The sequence below is a fragment of the Haliotis asinina genome, chromosome 5 (assembly GCF_037392515.1).
Source record: "Haliotis asinina isolate JCU_RB_2024 chromosome 5, JCU_Hal_asi_v2, whole genome shotgun sequence".
NCBI classification, from domain to species: domain Eukaryota; kingdom Metazoa; phylum Mollusca; class Gastropoda; order Lepetellida; family Haliotidae; genus Haliotis; species Haliotis asinina.
In genome coordinates, this window is record NC_090284.1 from 16,472,264 (window position 1) to 16,488,532 (window position 16,269).

Below are 16,269 nucleotides of genomic sequence, written 5' to 3' on the forward strand. Positions count from 1 at the left end.
AAGATGTTCATCAATGTTTGGCTCCTCCACCTTCTGTGATGTGCCCTCACTTTTAATACGGGTCCAGTGTCAGTGAAAACAATCTGAATGATGGTATGGGATTACAGTGATGTTCCTCAAGGCCACGAGGATGCCCTTCCGTCTCCTACCTCCAACTTCATCTGATTCTTCCCCCCTAACAGACATGCAGATCAAAGACCAGGTTTAGTAAGATCTATGAGGCATGGCTCACATAAAAGCAACAGTGTCCAAACTAAATGATCAAAAGTTTGTTACTTTTAGAGATATTTTGAATCAGGAACCCAGTGTCTCACAGACGCAATTTGCAGATAGGTTCTAAAATATTCTGGAATGTATTCAATCCGTCTTCCATTCGATTAGAAGCCTGTCCAACTTCTGAAACTCTGCACTATAGAGCCAAGATAAATCTATCTATCACCAAATAAATGTGTATTGATTTACATAAATCTAACTGGATGTACATAAGCATTCTCACGTGACAGATATCTCAAAGAGAATGAAATAAAATTGGACCTTGAGTTGACATGAGTTTCATGATTGTGGGGAAATTACTGCAGTGTTTGAATGACATAAAATCAGTTCGACGTCTAAACGTAATAAGCGGCATGTGAGGTTACTAGCTATAGAGGGGAGGGCTATGTCTAAACTTGGCAGAATGCGAAAGATATATGGGGAACCCTGTAAGTATCCAATGAATAGGCGCAGCAGTATTTATTGATACGATATTGAAAGTCCAGTTCCACCAGTATTTCCGCTTTATCCGTGTTCGAAACCTCTGTAAAAGCTATTTCGAGGAGCAATAAAGAGATCGATTTCATAAATCGTTGAACCGACTGACAGAAACAGCTGTGAAGAGACCACCTTTCAAATACAATATATATGAAGATTGAATGCCACAGGTTTCGTCCATATGGACGGCTCCTCTTGACTATAATGGAGGTGTGAGTACTTGACGTTTATAAACCAAGTCGGTAACAACAAATCCATTTTTTGCAACCAAGCATGTTCTACGAGCGAGGGTGAGGAATACTCAAGTGAGAAACGTGGAAAGAAGCGCGATTAGAAATTCATTTGTTCAGGAGAGATGAGGCAATGATTATTGCAAACTGATACCTGATATGATAAATTGAAATCGACGAATTATCCAAAAAACTATCAGTACGCTATTTCATTTCGACAGTTCCGACCTTGATCGGTTGAGATAATGTCTAGTGGACCGGGAACTGAGCAAGTCATGGTATGAAATGGAGGTCTCCTTCGTTGACCCAAGAGAATCTTTCTCCACGAGCACGCGTTGATATTTCCATTCATCACTGGAGAGTCCGTACAATTCACTTAGTTACACATGATTGCAAATGATTTGAAATATTATACGCGTGTTATTGCGTATGTCCCAAAATGTCAAAGTGAATTAAGCTCTTAACCGTAGAATATTTGTTATTTGTAATGGCTAAAACTCAGCACAATCGCCATCGGCTGAAGGGATGGTGAAAATCTAGCTAGGGTTCAAGTACTGCAAGTCTCCATGGTTCGTAATAGGGTGAACTACTTTCTATTGTCGGTTATCTATACCTCTTTTTCTATTTGGTATTGTTTATAAGGACCGAATTTTACAATAGCGAACTAGTTTTAAATTTATGTATCTATGATACTCTTGTATCTTTACCGTCCCTTCATGACAGGATTTTACGTTTTGAAACTATTAATTTTCACATTGATAGAGATGAAATTGTTCTCGTCACGATATAGCTGAAATATTGCCGATATGACGCTAAATATTAACTCACTTCCTCACTCACGCGTTTGGCGCGAAGCGGGGGATATGGTATTAGGCTCCATCCGTACGTACGGATTGGAATATCTTAAGATCCGTTGACTAGATTCTAGGCTTATCACAGTAAAAGAAAAGGTCTCACTCAGGTTTGGTGACCTTGACCTTCATCTCAAGATCACAAGGGGATTTTAGTGATTTACCTTGTCAGCGAGATATATCAAGAACCGTTCACTGGATTTTCTTCATACTCAACGCCAAGGTTTATCTAAGGTGCAGGGCCCAGTCGATTCGGCCTTCAGTTAATTTTCAAGGTCACGGCGACTGTGTTTTATAGGAGTTTCACAAACTGGGTAAGGTCTAAGTCACTCGTCAAAATATGTTTGTGTTTGAACAACTACTCAAGAGAGTTTGAGGGTAATGTTTTTTTTCTGAAATTTTACTTCATCTTAAACAAAGACCTTCACCTTCGTTTTTTTCATTTTGATTTGATAATATGTGGCAGGGGATTATGTCACCTAATTGACAATGCGTGTTGAAATATATAACGGATGGTTAAACCAACAGTTCCTAAAGGGATAGATTGTATTAACAATGTATAGACGTCAATCCGTGTAAACGTCGCAATCATGCACTTGTCCACCAATCACCATCCCGTTCTCTTGAAAAATGATACCTCGAGGCGAAGAATGCATCGTATCTGCCGTGGAACCCACTAATCCAAAGGCTAGTTATATTAGTTTACTGTAGTACAATGCTCCTGTAAAGACCCAGGTGGTGGTGTATTTATACTTAGAGATCGCGAAAACTATTTCAAAGGAAGTCTGACAGTCGTTAACGCAGGGATTACAGTTTCGTTGTGAAGTACTAATTCCTGTATTCATTTGAGTACTATCCGGGATAGCGCTCATTTAATTGCCAGCACACAAGGTCAGTAATCTGACACACACAGCCACCAAGGCTTCCACAAAGTCGGACAACTAGACACCATTATTTATATATCCCTTTCACGAGCGTAAATTAGCACAGTTCCCCAGCTGTGAATGCATAATTTCCATTTAAACAGCTGTGTAACATATGTACTAACTTAACTTAAATTTTAAGAAATTTCTGATTGTGTTGCAGCAGTTACACATCTCTTCCTCTACGCCCTCCTTTTCCCGGTTTTCTATTTTGTTTCGTTTTGTTTTATTGTTTGTTGGTTTTCATTTTCTTAAACGAAAAGACACCGAGCATCTCTTTCGCATGAGATGTGGCATAGCACAATGCAGACTGTGTGTTCCGTCCTTTTTTCGTTGTAGTTCATGGGAGGAAGGTCATTCATAGCTCCCTTTATCGCATGTTAACCATTGCTTAGAGACTCCCTAACTATCTATTACGATACCGTTTATCAATATTCTCGGCATACGCCGTCTGGGACATAGTAGGCTCTCCTAACGAGACATGACAAATCTGACGAACTGCCCTTAGCATATTCCGAGGACTCCACAATCAGATGCTAATACATCGCCCATCAAAGCATGTCTCTCAAGATTGGACAAAAACAGACAGAATAGAGACTACCGTTAGAATCTTTACGAGATAGAAGTAAGTCATTTGCTTTTATTCACAGCAATACTTTTAAGGAATAAAATGATGCCAAAGTCGTAAAACACTTTTCAACAAGAAGACCAGGTCATCAATATCCCCCGCAATGTCAAAATAGCCTTCATGAATATGTCTACAACTTATGTTTATGCCAAATGTTTTGGTGTGTATATAGAAAAGTAGAAGAGAGTAGAGAAAGGTTCTCGTTGCCAGTCTAAAAGATGTAAACTATACTCTTAAAAACAGTAGTGGAACTGTATTTTCAATGTGCCTTTGTCGGAATTGGGAGATATATTGCGTTGAATCAATGTTGATACAATAATAATGAATGTTTTGAGAATGCATCGCCACATGGATTTCATTCAAGCAAAGCTGTTCGTTCAGTTATCCCCCTTGTTACGTGGCAGGAGTATGACATGGAAATTTCAGGTTTACAATTTTCAGTCAGTAGTGTGTGAAAAACCTGCCCATGCAAAGATGCAAGAAAATTATCGGAAAAAATGGTCTACTGTGAAAACGCGAAGATTCATAATGACACCCCATGCACGTGTTGGAGGCTCTCAAGCTTAGCACGTGCTTGCAATGCATTGTGTTTGCGTGTGGTCATAACGTGAAATGATGCTGCATACACAAGATGAGTGTCTTTGTAACGTTCCTCTATGGGTTTTCTTTCAAATTTCAAAGACTTTAAAGTTCAGGTTCCCTTATTTTTTTCAAGAGTATATAACAGTCAAACTCTCCCGTTGTTAAGGAGTGCTGACCATGGTAGGAGTACAACCTTTAACTCTTCATTTACGAACGTTTAAGCTTATTGCCCCAACTACTGACATCCCATGGTTATGAAATCTATAGCTAATATTCATCACGTACAGATCCTGGTGTGTTCAGTCTTCGGTTGTAACTCAATTTGGAGGAGTAAATTCGACTGGAGTCGTTTCATACTTTCAGTCTCAGAATCAGCGTATTCACCAATACACAATGTTCTAGTTTCTTTCCCTGTCTGCCTTCTGTTTGATTAACATCTCAGAACTGTTTTATTTCTAGCTGGTACGTACAGTCATGGCATTTAATTACTCTTGATGCTGACGAAAGGCAATATGTGTGAGGGGTTTGTTGGTCAAGTGTTCACAGTTGCTCGGATCTGAAGAACATCATGTGTGTAAAAGTTGTATAGCTATGCAAGGACATTACGCGTACTCCCAGAGGAGTACCACTGCTTTGGAGAAGCACTATATATGGGAAATCGAATAATCCTGAGAACGTAATGAAATTGTGTCACTTCTGAAAATGAAGCTCTTCTTGCAACGCTATTTCTAAACAAACCAACATTTGATGGAATTATACGTATACTCTGGACATCATATAGACAAGTCAAATACCAAGATTTGCACTGGAAAAAAGGGCCAGGACACTTGACGTTCTGCCAGCTGATTGCTGTCAGAGATATATTCACCGTGTGTTGCCCTGGGAAATACAGAATAAAGGAAATTCGACGGGAAGACAACGTACAGCTGTAAGTAACAGGATGGTACGAATCGCGAACGCATCAAAAGTACCATCTGTTTTCACATGTTAAGAGCGACATTTATTGGTATAAGTCATGTGTATCACTCTGTTACACACACACACACACACACACACACACACACACACACACACACACAACAGCTGTGGCTGAGACAAGTAGCTATGATTGTCATGGTTAAGGTTTCTCTGTCAAATAAATCATTTAATGCTTGGCGGATACCTATTATTATTTGAAAAGGCCAGAACAGTGTGTTCAGATAATCTCATGGTTGAGGAAATGTGCTCACTTATGGTCAGATAACGTTTCCCCAGAAAGATGCTTCTGAATTTTCTTTTCTCAGAGAGGTATTTACAAGTTCCTGGTTGGAGTATTACCTGTTTTGGCCCATATCGTGTGTCATCTGTCAGCATGTGATGGATATAGACCACATGATCTTCTTTCAGCCTCTGCAAACAGCAAATTAACATAAATTCCTGAAATATAAGCCTACACAAACCGCGTACACCTGACTGACGAAATGAAACGGATCACAAGTACGGATCCATCACCTCGGAATTAATTTGATTCTTCCCCTTTAGAACGATAGGCACAAAAAGTTCAAATTACACTAAAGAGGGTCACGCTTCCCCACTAATGAATACAACAATGTTGCTAGAACGGCCTGCCCCCAGAGTCTTCAGAAGAAATAGTATAAACAAGGGATCCTCATTTTTACAATTAGATAGGTTCAATTACTCCTGCAATAAGGCTTATGGGGAACACGTCTCCTGAAAACAAATCTCAACACCCAGCAAATTGCTTCTCTGAAACAGGGTCCTTTGCAGCAGGGACATAAAAAGACTGAACGATCCTTTCATCATGTGAATTAGCGGGCACGGGGACGTCCATCACCAGAAGATTAGTTTAAAACCGTTTACACGGGAAATAGTTATGGTATTAGCAAATTTCAGTCATTCAAGAGTAGCATCATCGATACTAATATGCTCGGATGTTATCCCAGCTGAAATTAGAACGGTGCTTGACATAGGGCTTCACGAACTGACAAGTGAGTGAGTGAGTGAGTTTCGGGCTGCTTGTGTCCCGTGATAAGCAGGTACAATGTCAACGAAAACATTTCCAGTAGCGATAGAGATTTGCAAAGACATTCCACAGGGGCAATCAAATATCGCTCAATTCCATCCCCAGCCCATCAGTGTCCTTCCCTGAACGTACATGGACCAAATCCATTTAATGATCTTTCATCAAAGACGTAATTTAAGAAAGGTTTTAACAATATTCTCGAGTGAAAAAACCCGTCTTAATAATAATGATAATAACAATTATAAAGTTCCATGCAATGCATGAGAGAGTAACTAGTTCGTTTGTGTGTTACATCTCACCAGATTGCCTGAAAAGTGTCATTAAAAAGTCCAAATCTAATACAGCTCCAGGGCCTGATGGCATTCGACACCGGTATTGGAAACTGTTTCCCTGTGTCCAAACACCATTACTTCACTGTTTTAATTCTCAGGTGATGTTCCTCCGTGGTTCTGCAAAGGTAGCACAATACTCCTTCTCAAAAAAGGAGACTTGACTGATCCCAAAAACTTCCGCCCTATCACATGTCTAAATACTCAATACAAATTATTCACAGGGTGTTTGACAAACCTCGTGTCATCTTACTGCTGTTCCAATGAGATAATTTTTAGAGAGCAGAAGGGGGCGAGAAAGGGATATTGGGGGTGCAAGGATCAACTTCTTGTACAGAAAATGATTTTGGAAGAGGCTAAAATATACCACCGTAACCTCTCCATGTGCTGGATAGACTACAAAAAGGCATTTGACTCTGTCCCTCTGTCTCTTCAGTGTATTGACCTCCCTCAACGACTACTTCATTTACTCAAGTCTTTAATGAGTTGCTGGTCGACTAAACTTGAGATGTGCTCACAAAGGCAGGTGCAGACTTTGGAATCTATTCCAATCAGAAGGCGAATATTTCAGGGGGACTCCTTCAGTCCTTTGCTTTTTGTCTGTCTCTAAATCATTTGAGTTTTCTGCTCAACAGGGAGGAAGGGTACCATCCCGGACCTCCTCAGCACAGATCCCCAACAGATCCCCACAGATCGAGCTCCTTGCCAAAGGAGAGACCAATTTGAAAGGGCTGAAATGAGGCTTCCTTTTTGCTGCTCAGAACCAGTCACTTTCCACTCGCAATCGCCAGAATGAAGAAAATATCAATATGAAATGTCGTCTTTGCAATGAATTTACAGAGACTGTCCAACACCTTGTCAGTTGATGCCCTTCCTTGGCACAAACAGCATATCTTAAAAGACATGATGGCATGGCTTGCTGCTTTTATTATTAGTGTTTCCCCTAGGCATATCTGGCAGGGCGCAGCGCCCTGCCCTTTTTATTCAGCGCCCTGCCCTTTTCATTCAGCGCCCTGCCCTTTCGAAGCACCGCATTATCTGCCCTTTGCAAAATTATTGTTTTCCGGATTTTAACGAAGGCAGGAGTTACCTCCCTTCCCGGAAGTTTTTGTTGTGCAATAAAACTACCTATTTAAGTCATGGCGATTTCGGCTTTGCTCATTTTCATTCTGAAACACCATGCCAACCAAAGAAAGAACAAAAAGGAAAAGAGAAGAAGCGGTGAAGGCTGAGGCAAGGAAGTGTCGTCGGCTCTTGGATTTCTTCGCGCCAAACAGGTACGACTCGACAATGACTTCCGCCATTTTGAACCGATAGCGGCAAAATTAGAAAACATATAATACACGTTCACGTGATCTCTTTATAGCTAATTAAACATGCCCATTCTTTGTTTATGATTTTTAACAATCTTAGATGTAAATAATGTACGTTTATGATTTATTTTAGTATTTTAGTGAGAAGAAAAAAATGTGATTGAAACAAAGGGAAGCCATAATGGACATGATCACTTTAGATTGTTTCCGATCTTTTTTCATTATCTTTTCACAGCTTATTTCAAGTATTTAAATTATACCGGGGATTATTATCCTTTCTAATATTATGATTGCGAATAGGTTGTAGTATTTATTTTCACTTTTATTTCTCCTTGTGTTCAGACGACCTCACTGTGAAAGATTTCTTTTCGGAAGCACATATTTTTCATTTTCATTTTCTTGATAAAGGCAAAACCATCTCGTTTGCTATAGTTAATATTAACAACTCGGTTACTGGGTATATCTGTTGAAATGTATATCTGGGTATATCTTTTTGTAAATGTAGGAATTACCGAGGTAATGATTCCAAATGAAAGAAACACGTCTATTTCTGAACGTATCAAGGTTTATTTACTGCACTGCTTTCATGCAAATTTTTATTTTTTAAAATATCGGTAGAACTGATAAATTAATTATATGTGTATATTTAATTTGAAGATGGCAGATTTTGTGCTTGATAAGATGAACAAAGGCAATTTTTACCTGTCTCCAAGTCTGTCTTTTCAGTCTGTATGTGTTTGGGTTAATTTAGTCATGTCAGTGTAAAAGTGTACGTGTTATAGTTGTTAAAGGAATTCATTGTTAGATTTTGTTTCTTACATGAATGTTTATGAGAAAGATACTATTCTTATTTTCTTAATATTCAAATGATATTTTATTATTACTAAATTACAGAATACAATAAATTTTGTCTGGAACTTAAACTGACTTGAATGTGTATTTCAGACCTGATGTGGAAGATTCGGAACTTGTTTGCTATGAGAAGCGTGACCCACTCCCTCATCCAACTCAGAAGAAGAAAGATGCAGGCCACAAGCTTGTTTTCGATACCAAGTGGAAACAAGATCGTCCCTGGCTAAAATACGTTGAGGGTGCAAATGATGAGGGCGAAAGAAGCGGCATGATGTTCTGTTCTTTTTGCACTAAATGGAATATGAAAGGACGAAATGGCTCCATGGTTTGGACACAAGTTGGATGTCAGACTGTAAGACTGGACAAAATTACTCTGCACGAGAACTCTCAAATGCATCAGGAAGCAGTCAAACTTAAAAAAGATGATGTTATGTCCATTCATAACATATTTCATAGTTATTCAGAGCAGGAAACTTCATCACTGGTAGATGCACAGAAAGTTTTGTTTTTCTTGATCAAGTACAATTTGCTACATACAACATTGTTTGGGCCTCTCATAGAGTTGTGTGCTGAACTTGGTGCTCCTAATATAGCCAAACTGAGCCATGGAAAGAATGCCACATACACTGGACATAGTACAGTCCAGGAATTTCTTGAATGTCAGGCTGAGGTAGTGGAAGAGCAAGTCCTGCAGAAGATGAGAGAGAGCAATTCATTTGGCTTGATGCTTGATGAATATACAGATGTTTCAACCAGAAAACACATTGCATTGGTGGGCCGTTATCTGGAAAATGGAGAGTCAAAACTTGCTTTTCTCAAGGATGCTGAAATTCCTAATGGGACTGCAGACACTATTGTGAAGAATGTCAAGGACTATTTGCGTGAGACTGACCTGGACCAGAATAAAATGACCTGTTTTGCAAGTGATGGTCCAGCTGTTATGACAGGCAAAAGGAATGGTGTAGTTGCACAACTGAAGAGAGACAATCCAGCTTTGATTGATGTCCACTGTGTGAATCACAGACTGCAACTGTCTGTTAGTTCAGCTTTCAAATCAGTGACTGAAATCGAGTCTGTGGATGAAATGCTAATGGGACTATTTAAATACTATCATTACAGTACTGTAAGATCCAAGAGCCTTGAACAGATGCAGACACTCATCAGAGAAATGGAAAACACTGCAGATGACACATGTAATGTGACTATCAAAAAGGCTGTGCACACACGTTGGCTGAGTCATGAAAAGGCTGTTCATGCTGTCAGGAGAAGCTATCCTGCTATCCTTGCTGACCTAGAGAATGCAGTTGGTATGGGGAATGACAAGCGGGCTGGTGACAAACAGAGTGTGACTGCTGAAGGTCTTTACAAGCAGATGATGTCCTACCAGAACTTTTATTTCATCTTGCTTCTGTGTGACGTTTGTTCACTCCTATCAGGATTGACAAAGATGTTTGAGAGGAGAGATCTCGACCTTCGTATTGTTGAGCCTCAGATGAGAAGTAGCTTGGCATCTTTGAAAAAGATGAAGGAGAAACCTGGTCCATACCTGAGCCGTGTAGATCAACTTGGAGAGCAGTATAAACTGGAGAAAGTTGGCAGCAGGAGAACAGATGTCTCAAGGTCAAAGACTCTGTTCTTGGATAAACTGATGGAGAATCTGGAGCAAAGACTGAAGGTCACCCCTATCCTGACAAGTTTATCTGCACTTGATCTGAGGAAGGCTGGAGATTCATCATTCCTAACATTCCATGGTGATGCTGAGGTACTGGAAATTAATTCTATCAAACTGATTTTGTAAAATATAACAATTTTGTACTTGAAAATGTAAATGTAAGAGATGGAAACAAGAATTATTCAAAACAGGACTTTTGTCACATTTTCACATATTCATATTATTTTCAAATTTTGCAGATTACAGAACTGGCAGAGCACTTTGGTCTGGATGTTGAGAAGACACAGCTTGAGTGGAGCCAGGTCAAGGAATTATTTGCTGAAGAAGTTGACACCTCTTCACCATCCACCATCCTGAAGACTCTGACCAGCCTTAAGCCCCAACTAGGAGACCTCTACCCAAACATTGTGAAGCTCCTGAGCATTCGTGCTACTGTGATCCTTTCAACATCGGAGGTTGAGAGAGTCTTCTCTCACGTGAAACTCATTGTGACAGAACATAGGAACAGGCTGAAAATTGATAACTGCTCCAAGCTACTTATGGTCAGCATGAATGCTAAATCTTCTGCTGACATTGACTTGAGGAAGTGTGTGGCCAAATTCCTGGCAAGAAAAAAGAGGAGACTATGAAGAGTGAACTTGCATCAGAGCATGCCAAACGACCTAAATGATGTCAACCACAAAAATAAATTGCTGTACCCTTAACTGTTGTGCCTTTTCAGTTTGCTGAATGCCCTTTTGAATTTTCAAGTGCCCTTTTGTCTATGAGACTACCCTGCCCTTTCGTAATCCTGGGGGAAACACTAATTATTATGCCTGTGGCTTTGACTCCGAGGTCCATCCATGGTACGACCCTGAACATGTCCAGGGCGTCCTGGAAAATGATGCTTTTAAGCTTCTCTGGAATAGGCCAATATACAGCCTGAGACGAATTCCAGCCAACAAACCTGATCTTGTTATTTTTGATAAAGCCAATGAAATTATTTACATCATTGAATTTTCTGTCCCTTTTGACAGCAATGTGATTGGCAAGATTCAGGAAAAGCATGATAAATATGCGTACCTCGACTTTGAAATGTCTCGCTTGCATCCGAAGTGCAGAGTCGTCAGGCTCCCCATTGTTCTCGGTGCCCTTGGTTTGGTACCTCCTGATCTCTTGGCACAGATCTTGGTTTGGTACCTCCTGATCTCTTGGCACAGATCAGGAGAGTGCGCGGGTTCTCCACCGGGAGCACAGCTCTTCTGACAATCTGGTTAATGCAGAAGGCTGCAGTGTTGGGGAGCCTTCATATTCTCTGACAAGTTCTTGGTGGGTTCGACTAGGCAGTGTTTCCTGGGAGAAGTCCCATTCGCTGTCTGGGCTGCGTGTAGAGGGGGCGAGGGCCCTGAGCTGATGATGAGCTTGACCAGCCTGACTGTGCCAGGATCACCCAAACCAACTCTGCTGCATTTCTATCTTAATCTGTAAATAATAATAAAGTTCTTGGATGGTTCGACTAGGCAGTGTTTCCTGGGAGAAGTCCCATTCGCTGTCTGGGCTGCGTGTAGAGGGGGCGAGGGCCCTGAGCTGATGATGAGCTTTACCAGCCTGACTCTGCCAGGATCACCCGAACCCCCTCTGCTGCATTTCAATCTCAATCTGTAAAATATAATAATAGTTCACTTATATTGCGCATGACTCCTAGAATATTTCATGCTCTTAGCGCACAGTCCAGGGGTTCACTGACTTGACTCATCACATAATGCTTGCTTATACAGATATGTGTTGAGTCTGGATCTAAACAGAGAGAAAGTGTCAGTCTTTATGTATTTTGGTAACTGATTCCACTCAGTCGCAGCTGCAAATAAAAAGGATCTCTGTCCATAGGAAGCTGTACATGTTTTGGTAACTGGGATAGTCAGCAAATTTTTGGACTCTGATCTCAAAGATCGAGCCGGGATATATGGCACGATACAGGCACGGAGATAACCGGGAACATCCCCGACAGACATTGGTACACGAAGCACATGGTCTCATAGTTGATCCTTTGTTGTACCGGAAGTCAGTGGAGGGTGCAAAGGATGGGGGTTATGTGATCATACTTCCTGGAGCAAGACACGATCCGTATTTTGAATGCGTTGGAGTTTGTTTATGGCCGACTTTGGAGCGTTGGTGAGCAGTCCATTGTAGTAATCAATTCTTGAGATCACCAGAGAACGTGCCAGGGTAGCCGCAGAAACTTGACTTAGGAATTTACGTATATTGGCAATATTGCGAAGTTGATTTGAGCAGAGTTTTGCAATATATGTGACATGTTTGGACATCGATAGTTCGCTATCTAAGATTACTCCCAAGTCTCTGACTTCAGTGGAGAGTGGAATGAAACATCTCCAAATCTGTAGACCATGTAGATCTTCACCTCCAATATCAGACTATAAAACATGTAATACATTAAAGGGCCAAGATACACCTATACACCAAATAAATTCTGTAATGCTTTACATAAATATGATGGAATAGAGAAGTAGTATAGGGAATGGGGAGAAAAACCGGTAGAGGGTACACTTTGCTCAGAAGCTTCTGAGTATAGCTAATTCTGCTACCAGCATATATATTCAACAAGACCCTTCGATAAGACCACTTTTCGGCTGCTCCCAATTACTCCCAATTATAGTGTATTCCCAATTAGAGCTATGCGGGTACATAGACATAGAAATATGCCAGGAACCAAGCTCTCGCGAGAAGCATATACCGAGATCCGATCGGGTCGTTTGTCCATTCGGGAAGCGAAGAGGAAGTATCACATATCGCAAGCTCGATACACACGAATCCGAGGTGGTATAGACAAGCCCACAACTCCCGATATATCCGAAGACTTGGAGGCCCTGCTGCAGAAGTGTCGCCCCATGTTGCTTTCCGACCGAGAGAAACAAATCCTGGAGCAATCGGGACACACCTTCTACGAACACTACCAGATCCCCAAACAGTTTCTCGAACTCTACTTGCTGTGCTTTCGTCCACTAGTAGAAGCCGGTAAAATAGTTGATTTCGTCTACATCTACCCACCCAACCAATTTCAACCCTCGGCGGGCAAACTCCGAATCATTCTCGCTGATAACTGCTATCCGGGCCCCAAGGACAGACACAACCGATGCACCGACTGCCTAGCCACTCTATCGGAACTGCCTGCTCTCTTAGGACCCGACAACTCTACGTGCAAGTGTGGTGCCACCGACCACTGCGTCGACAGCAAGAAATGCATTCTCTGGGAACAGAAAGCGATAGACTACACACCCCAGGAGCGACTTCCACTCGAGGTTCCAGAAGAGATCGAGGTTGGCAGCTGTTGTGTGAATATAGAGAACCTATACGACAACGCCTGCCTTTTCTGGAGCATAAAATACGCACTCCTCATCAACAAATTGATGGACTGTTGTACGTGTAAGGAGAAAGAGTCTTGTATCTTATGGCGGTTATCGGAGAAAGCAGAGGTACCACAGGGGCGGGGTAATATTTGGCATACCCCATTACCCGACTATGGTGGACCCAAGCATATGGAAGTAGCACCCCCTCCATGCAGCGAACACAAAAAAGCTGCGAACGTCCCAGAAGGAGTCTACTTATGCAAAAAGTTTGCTGTAGCGGGACACGAAGGGAAGAACCGGCTGTTATTGCTACTCGATCCCCCGACTGGGGAAACGATTCCAGTCTATGGCTACAAGATACGAGAAACGATTCGGGCTGCCGGGGGAATAGAACGCCTACGGTTAGTGCGGGAACCGTTTCTATGCAAGCTCGGTAAAATCTGCTACTCACCTATATCAGAAAAGAAAGACGATAGAGAAATCGAATTACTGCTTCCAGACATTGGACGAGAATAGGTCCGGCAGCTCGCCTAGTATTTTGGTAGATGCAGTCGTGGGCTTACAAAGGACGAATACTTATCTAGGCTAGTTTTTCGTATTCCAACTGCTTTTCGTGGTACCCTACTACTTTTTTCCCCTCAAAAAACAACACTCTACTGCATAATGAAGGGATCCCCACGTTTCGTCTTGGGTGTTTCTACCTTCTCGGTCGGTGTGTGCACTGATTTGCTGTGCTTCCAGGTCTTGTAGACGACCTTCCAGAGAAAAACAGCGGCTAGCGAAAGGTAGGTCCACCTTTGGGCTGTTTCTAGTATCTGCCGCACCTTCTGGATATCCAGATGGGTCTCTTCTTGTTCCTCCTCAACGTTTTCTATTTCCTCTTCCTCATTGTCCTTATCCAGCATCGACAAGATGTCGACCAACAAATTCGTGGTTTGCTCCATATGAGCCGGCAACGTATTCGTGGTTTGTTCCAAACGAGCCGACATCGCTGCAGTTTGCTTCACACTAGCCTCTAGCCTCCCCAAGCGGTTGTAGAAGTCCTGGATGGTGGACACAGTCGGCTCTGCAGCAGGCAATACGCTCTCGCTAGGGGGTAAGATGGCCGCAGGCAATACGCTGCCGGCAGACGTCTCACTAGCGGGAGCAGGCAATGCGTCTGTGCTGGTCGGAGGTTCTACAGCAGGCTCTCGCCATATGTCGTAGAGTCTTGTGGATCCAATACCGAAGCGCTTTTTGACCTCGCTTGCTGGGAGCACCCCTCGAAGGGAGCGTATTTCTTGGACCTTTTCCGAAGACAAATCTCTTCTTGGTGGCATGGGGTGTTTTTCCTGGGAATATATATATATACCATACTTCCTACTTGTCTATATAGGAACCAATCCTCTCCCAGGAAACTTCTAATAATGCTTAGCAATGCTTAGCAATGCTTAGTAATGCTTAGCAAATGCTTAATAATACTAAGCATTTGCTAAGCATTACTAAGCATTGCTAAGCATTGCTAAGCATTGCTAAGCATTGCTAAGCATTATTAGAAGTTTCCTGGGAGAGGATTGGTTCCTATATAGACAAGTAGGAAGTATGGTATATATATATATTCCCAGGAAAAACACCCCATGCCACCAAGAAGAGATTTGTCTTCGGAAAAGGTCCAAGAAATACGCTCCCTTCGAGGGGTGCTCCCAGCAAGCGAGGTCAAAAAGCGCTTCGGTATTGGATCCACAAGACTCTACGACATATGGCGAGAGCCTGCTGTAGAACCTCCGACCAGCACAGACGCATTGCCTGCTCCCGCTAGTGAGACGTCTGCCGGCAGCGTATTGCCTGCGGCCATCTTACCCCCTAGCGAGAGCGTATTGCCTGCTGCAGAGCCGACTGTGTCCACCATCCAGGACTTCTACAACCGCTTGGGGAGGCTAGAGGCTAGTGTGAAGCAAACTGCAGCGATGTCGGCTCGTTTGGAACAAACCACGAATACGTTGCCGGCTCATATGGAGCAAACCACGAATTTGTTGGTCGACATCTTGTCGATGCTGGATAAGGACAATGAGGAAGAGGAAATAGAAAACGTTGAGGAGGAACAAGAAGAGACCCATCTGGATATCCAGAAGGTGCGGCAGATACTAGAAACAGCCCAAAGGTGGACCTACCTTTCGCTAGCCGCTGTTTTTCTCTGGAAGGTCGTCTACAAGACCTGGAAGCACAGCAAATCAGTGCACACACCGACCGAGAAGGTAGAAACACCCAAGACGAAACGTGGGGATCCCTTCATTATGCAGTAGAGTGTTGTTTTTTGAGGGGAAAAAAGTAGTAGGGTACCACGAAAAGCAGTTGGAATACGAAAAACTAGCCTAGATAAGTATTCGTCCTTTGTAAGCCCACGACTGCATCTACCAAAATACTAGGCGAGCTGCCGGACCTATTCTCGTCCAATGTCTGGAAGCAGTAATTCGATTTCTCTATCGTCTTTCTTTTCTGATATAGGTGAGTAGCAGATTTTACCGAGCTTGCATAGAAACGGTTCCCGCACTAACCGTAGGCGTTCTATTCCCCCGGCAGCCCGAATCGTTTCTCGTATCTTGTAGCCATAGACTGGAATCGTTTCCCCAGTCGGGGGATCGAGTAGCAATAACAGCCGGTTCTTCCCTTCGTGTCCCGCTACAGCAAACTTTTTGCATAAGTAGACTCCTTCTGGGACGTTCGCAGCTTTTTTGTGTTCGCTGCATGGAGGGGGTGCTACTTCCATATGCTTGGGTCCACCATAGTCGGGTA

General features: G+C 42.3%; 1 protein-coding gene and 1 long non-coding RNA gene across 2 annotated transcripts in view; one reads left to right on the forward strand and one right to left on the reverse strand.

Annotated features, from left to right (window-relative positions):
• LOC137283747 (uncharacterized) overlaps positions 1-16,269 on the reverse strand; it is a 702,566-nt gene that overhangs the window by 170,114 nt on the left and 516,183 nt on the right. The window lies entirely within an intron of this gene.
• On the forward strand, positions 7,518-10,782 carry LOC137283214 (zinc finger protein 862-like). The gene is made up of 3 exons (XM_067814652.1): positions 7,518-7,593; positions 8,575-10,243; positions 10,393-10,782. The coding sequence occupies exons 2-3, from the start codon at positions 8,750-8,752 to the stop codon at positions 10,780-10,782; spliced, it is 1,884 nt and encodes a 627-aa protein (XP_067670753.1). The 5' UTR covers positions 7,518-7,593; positions 8,575-8,749.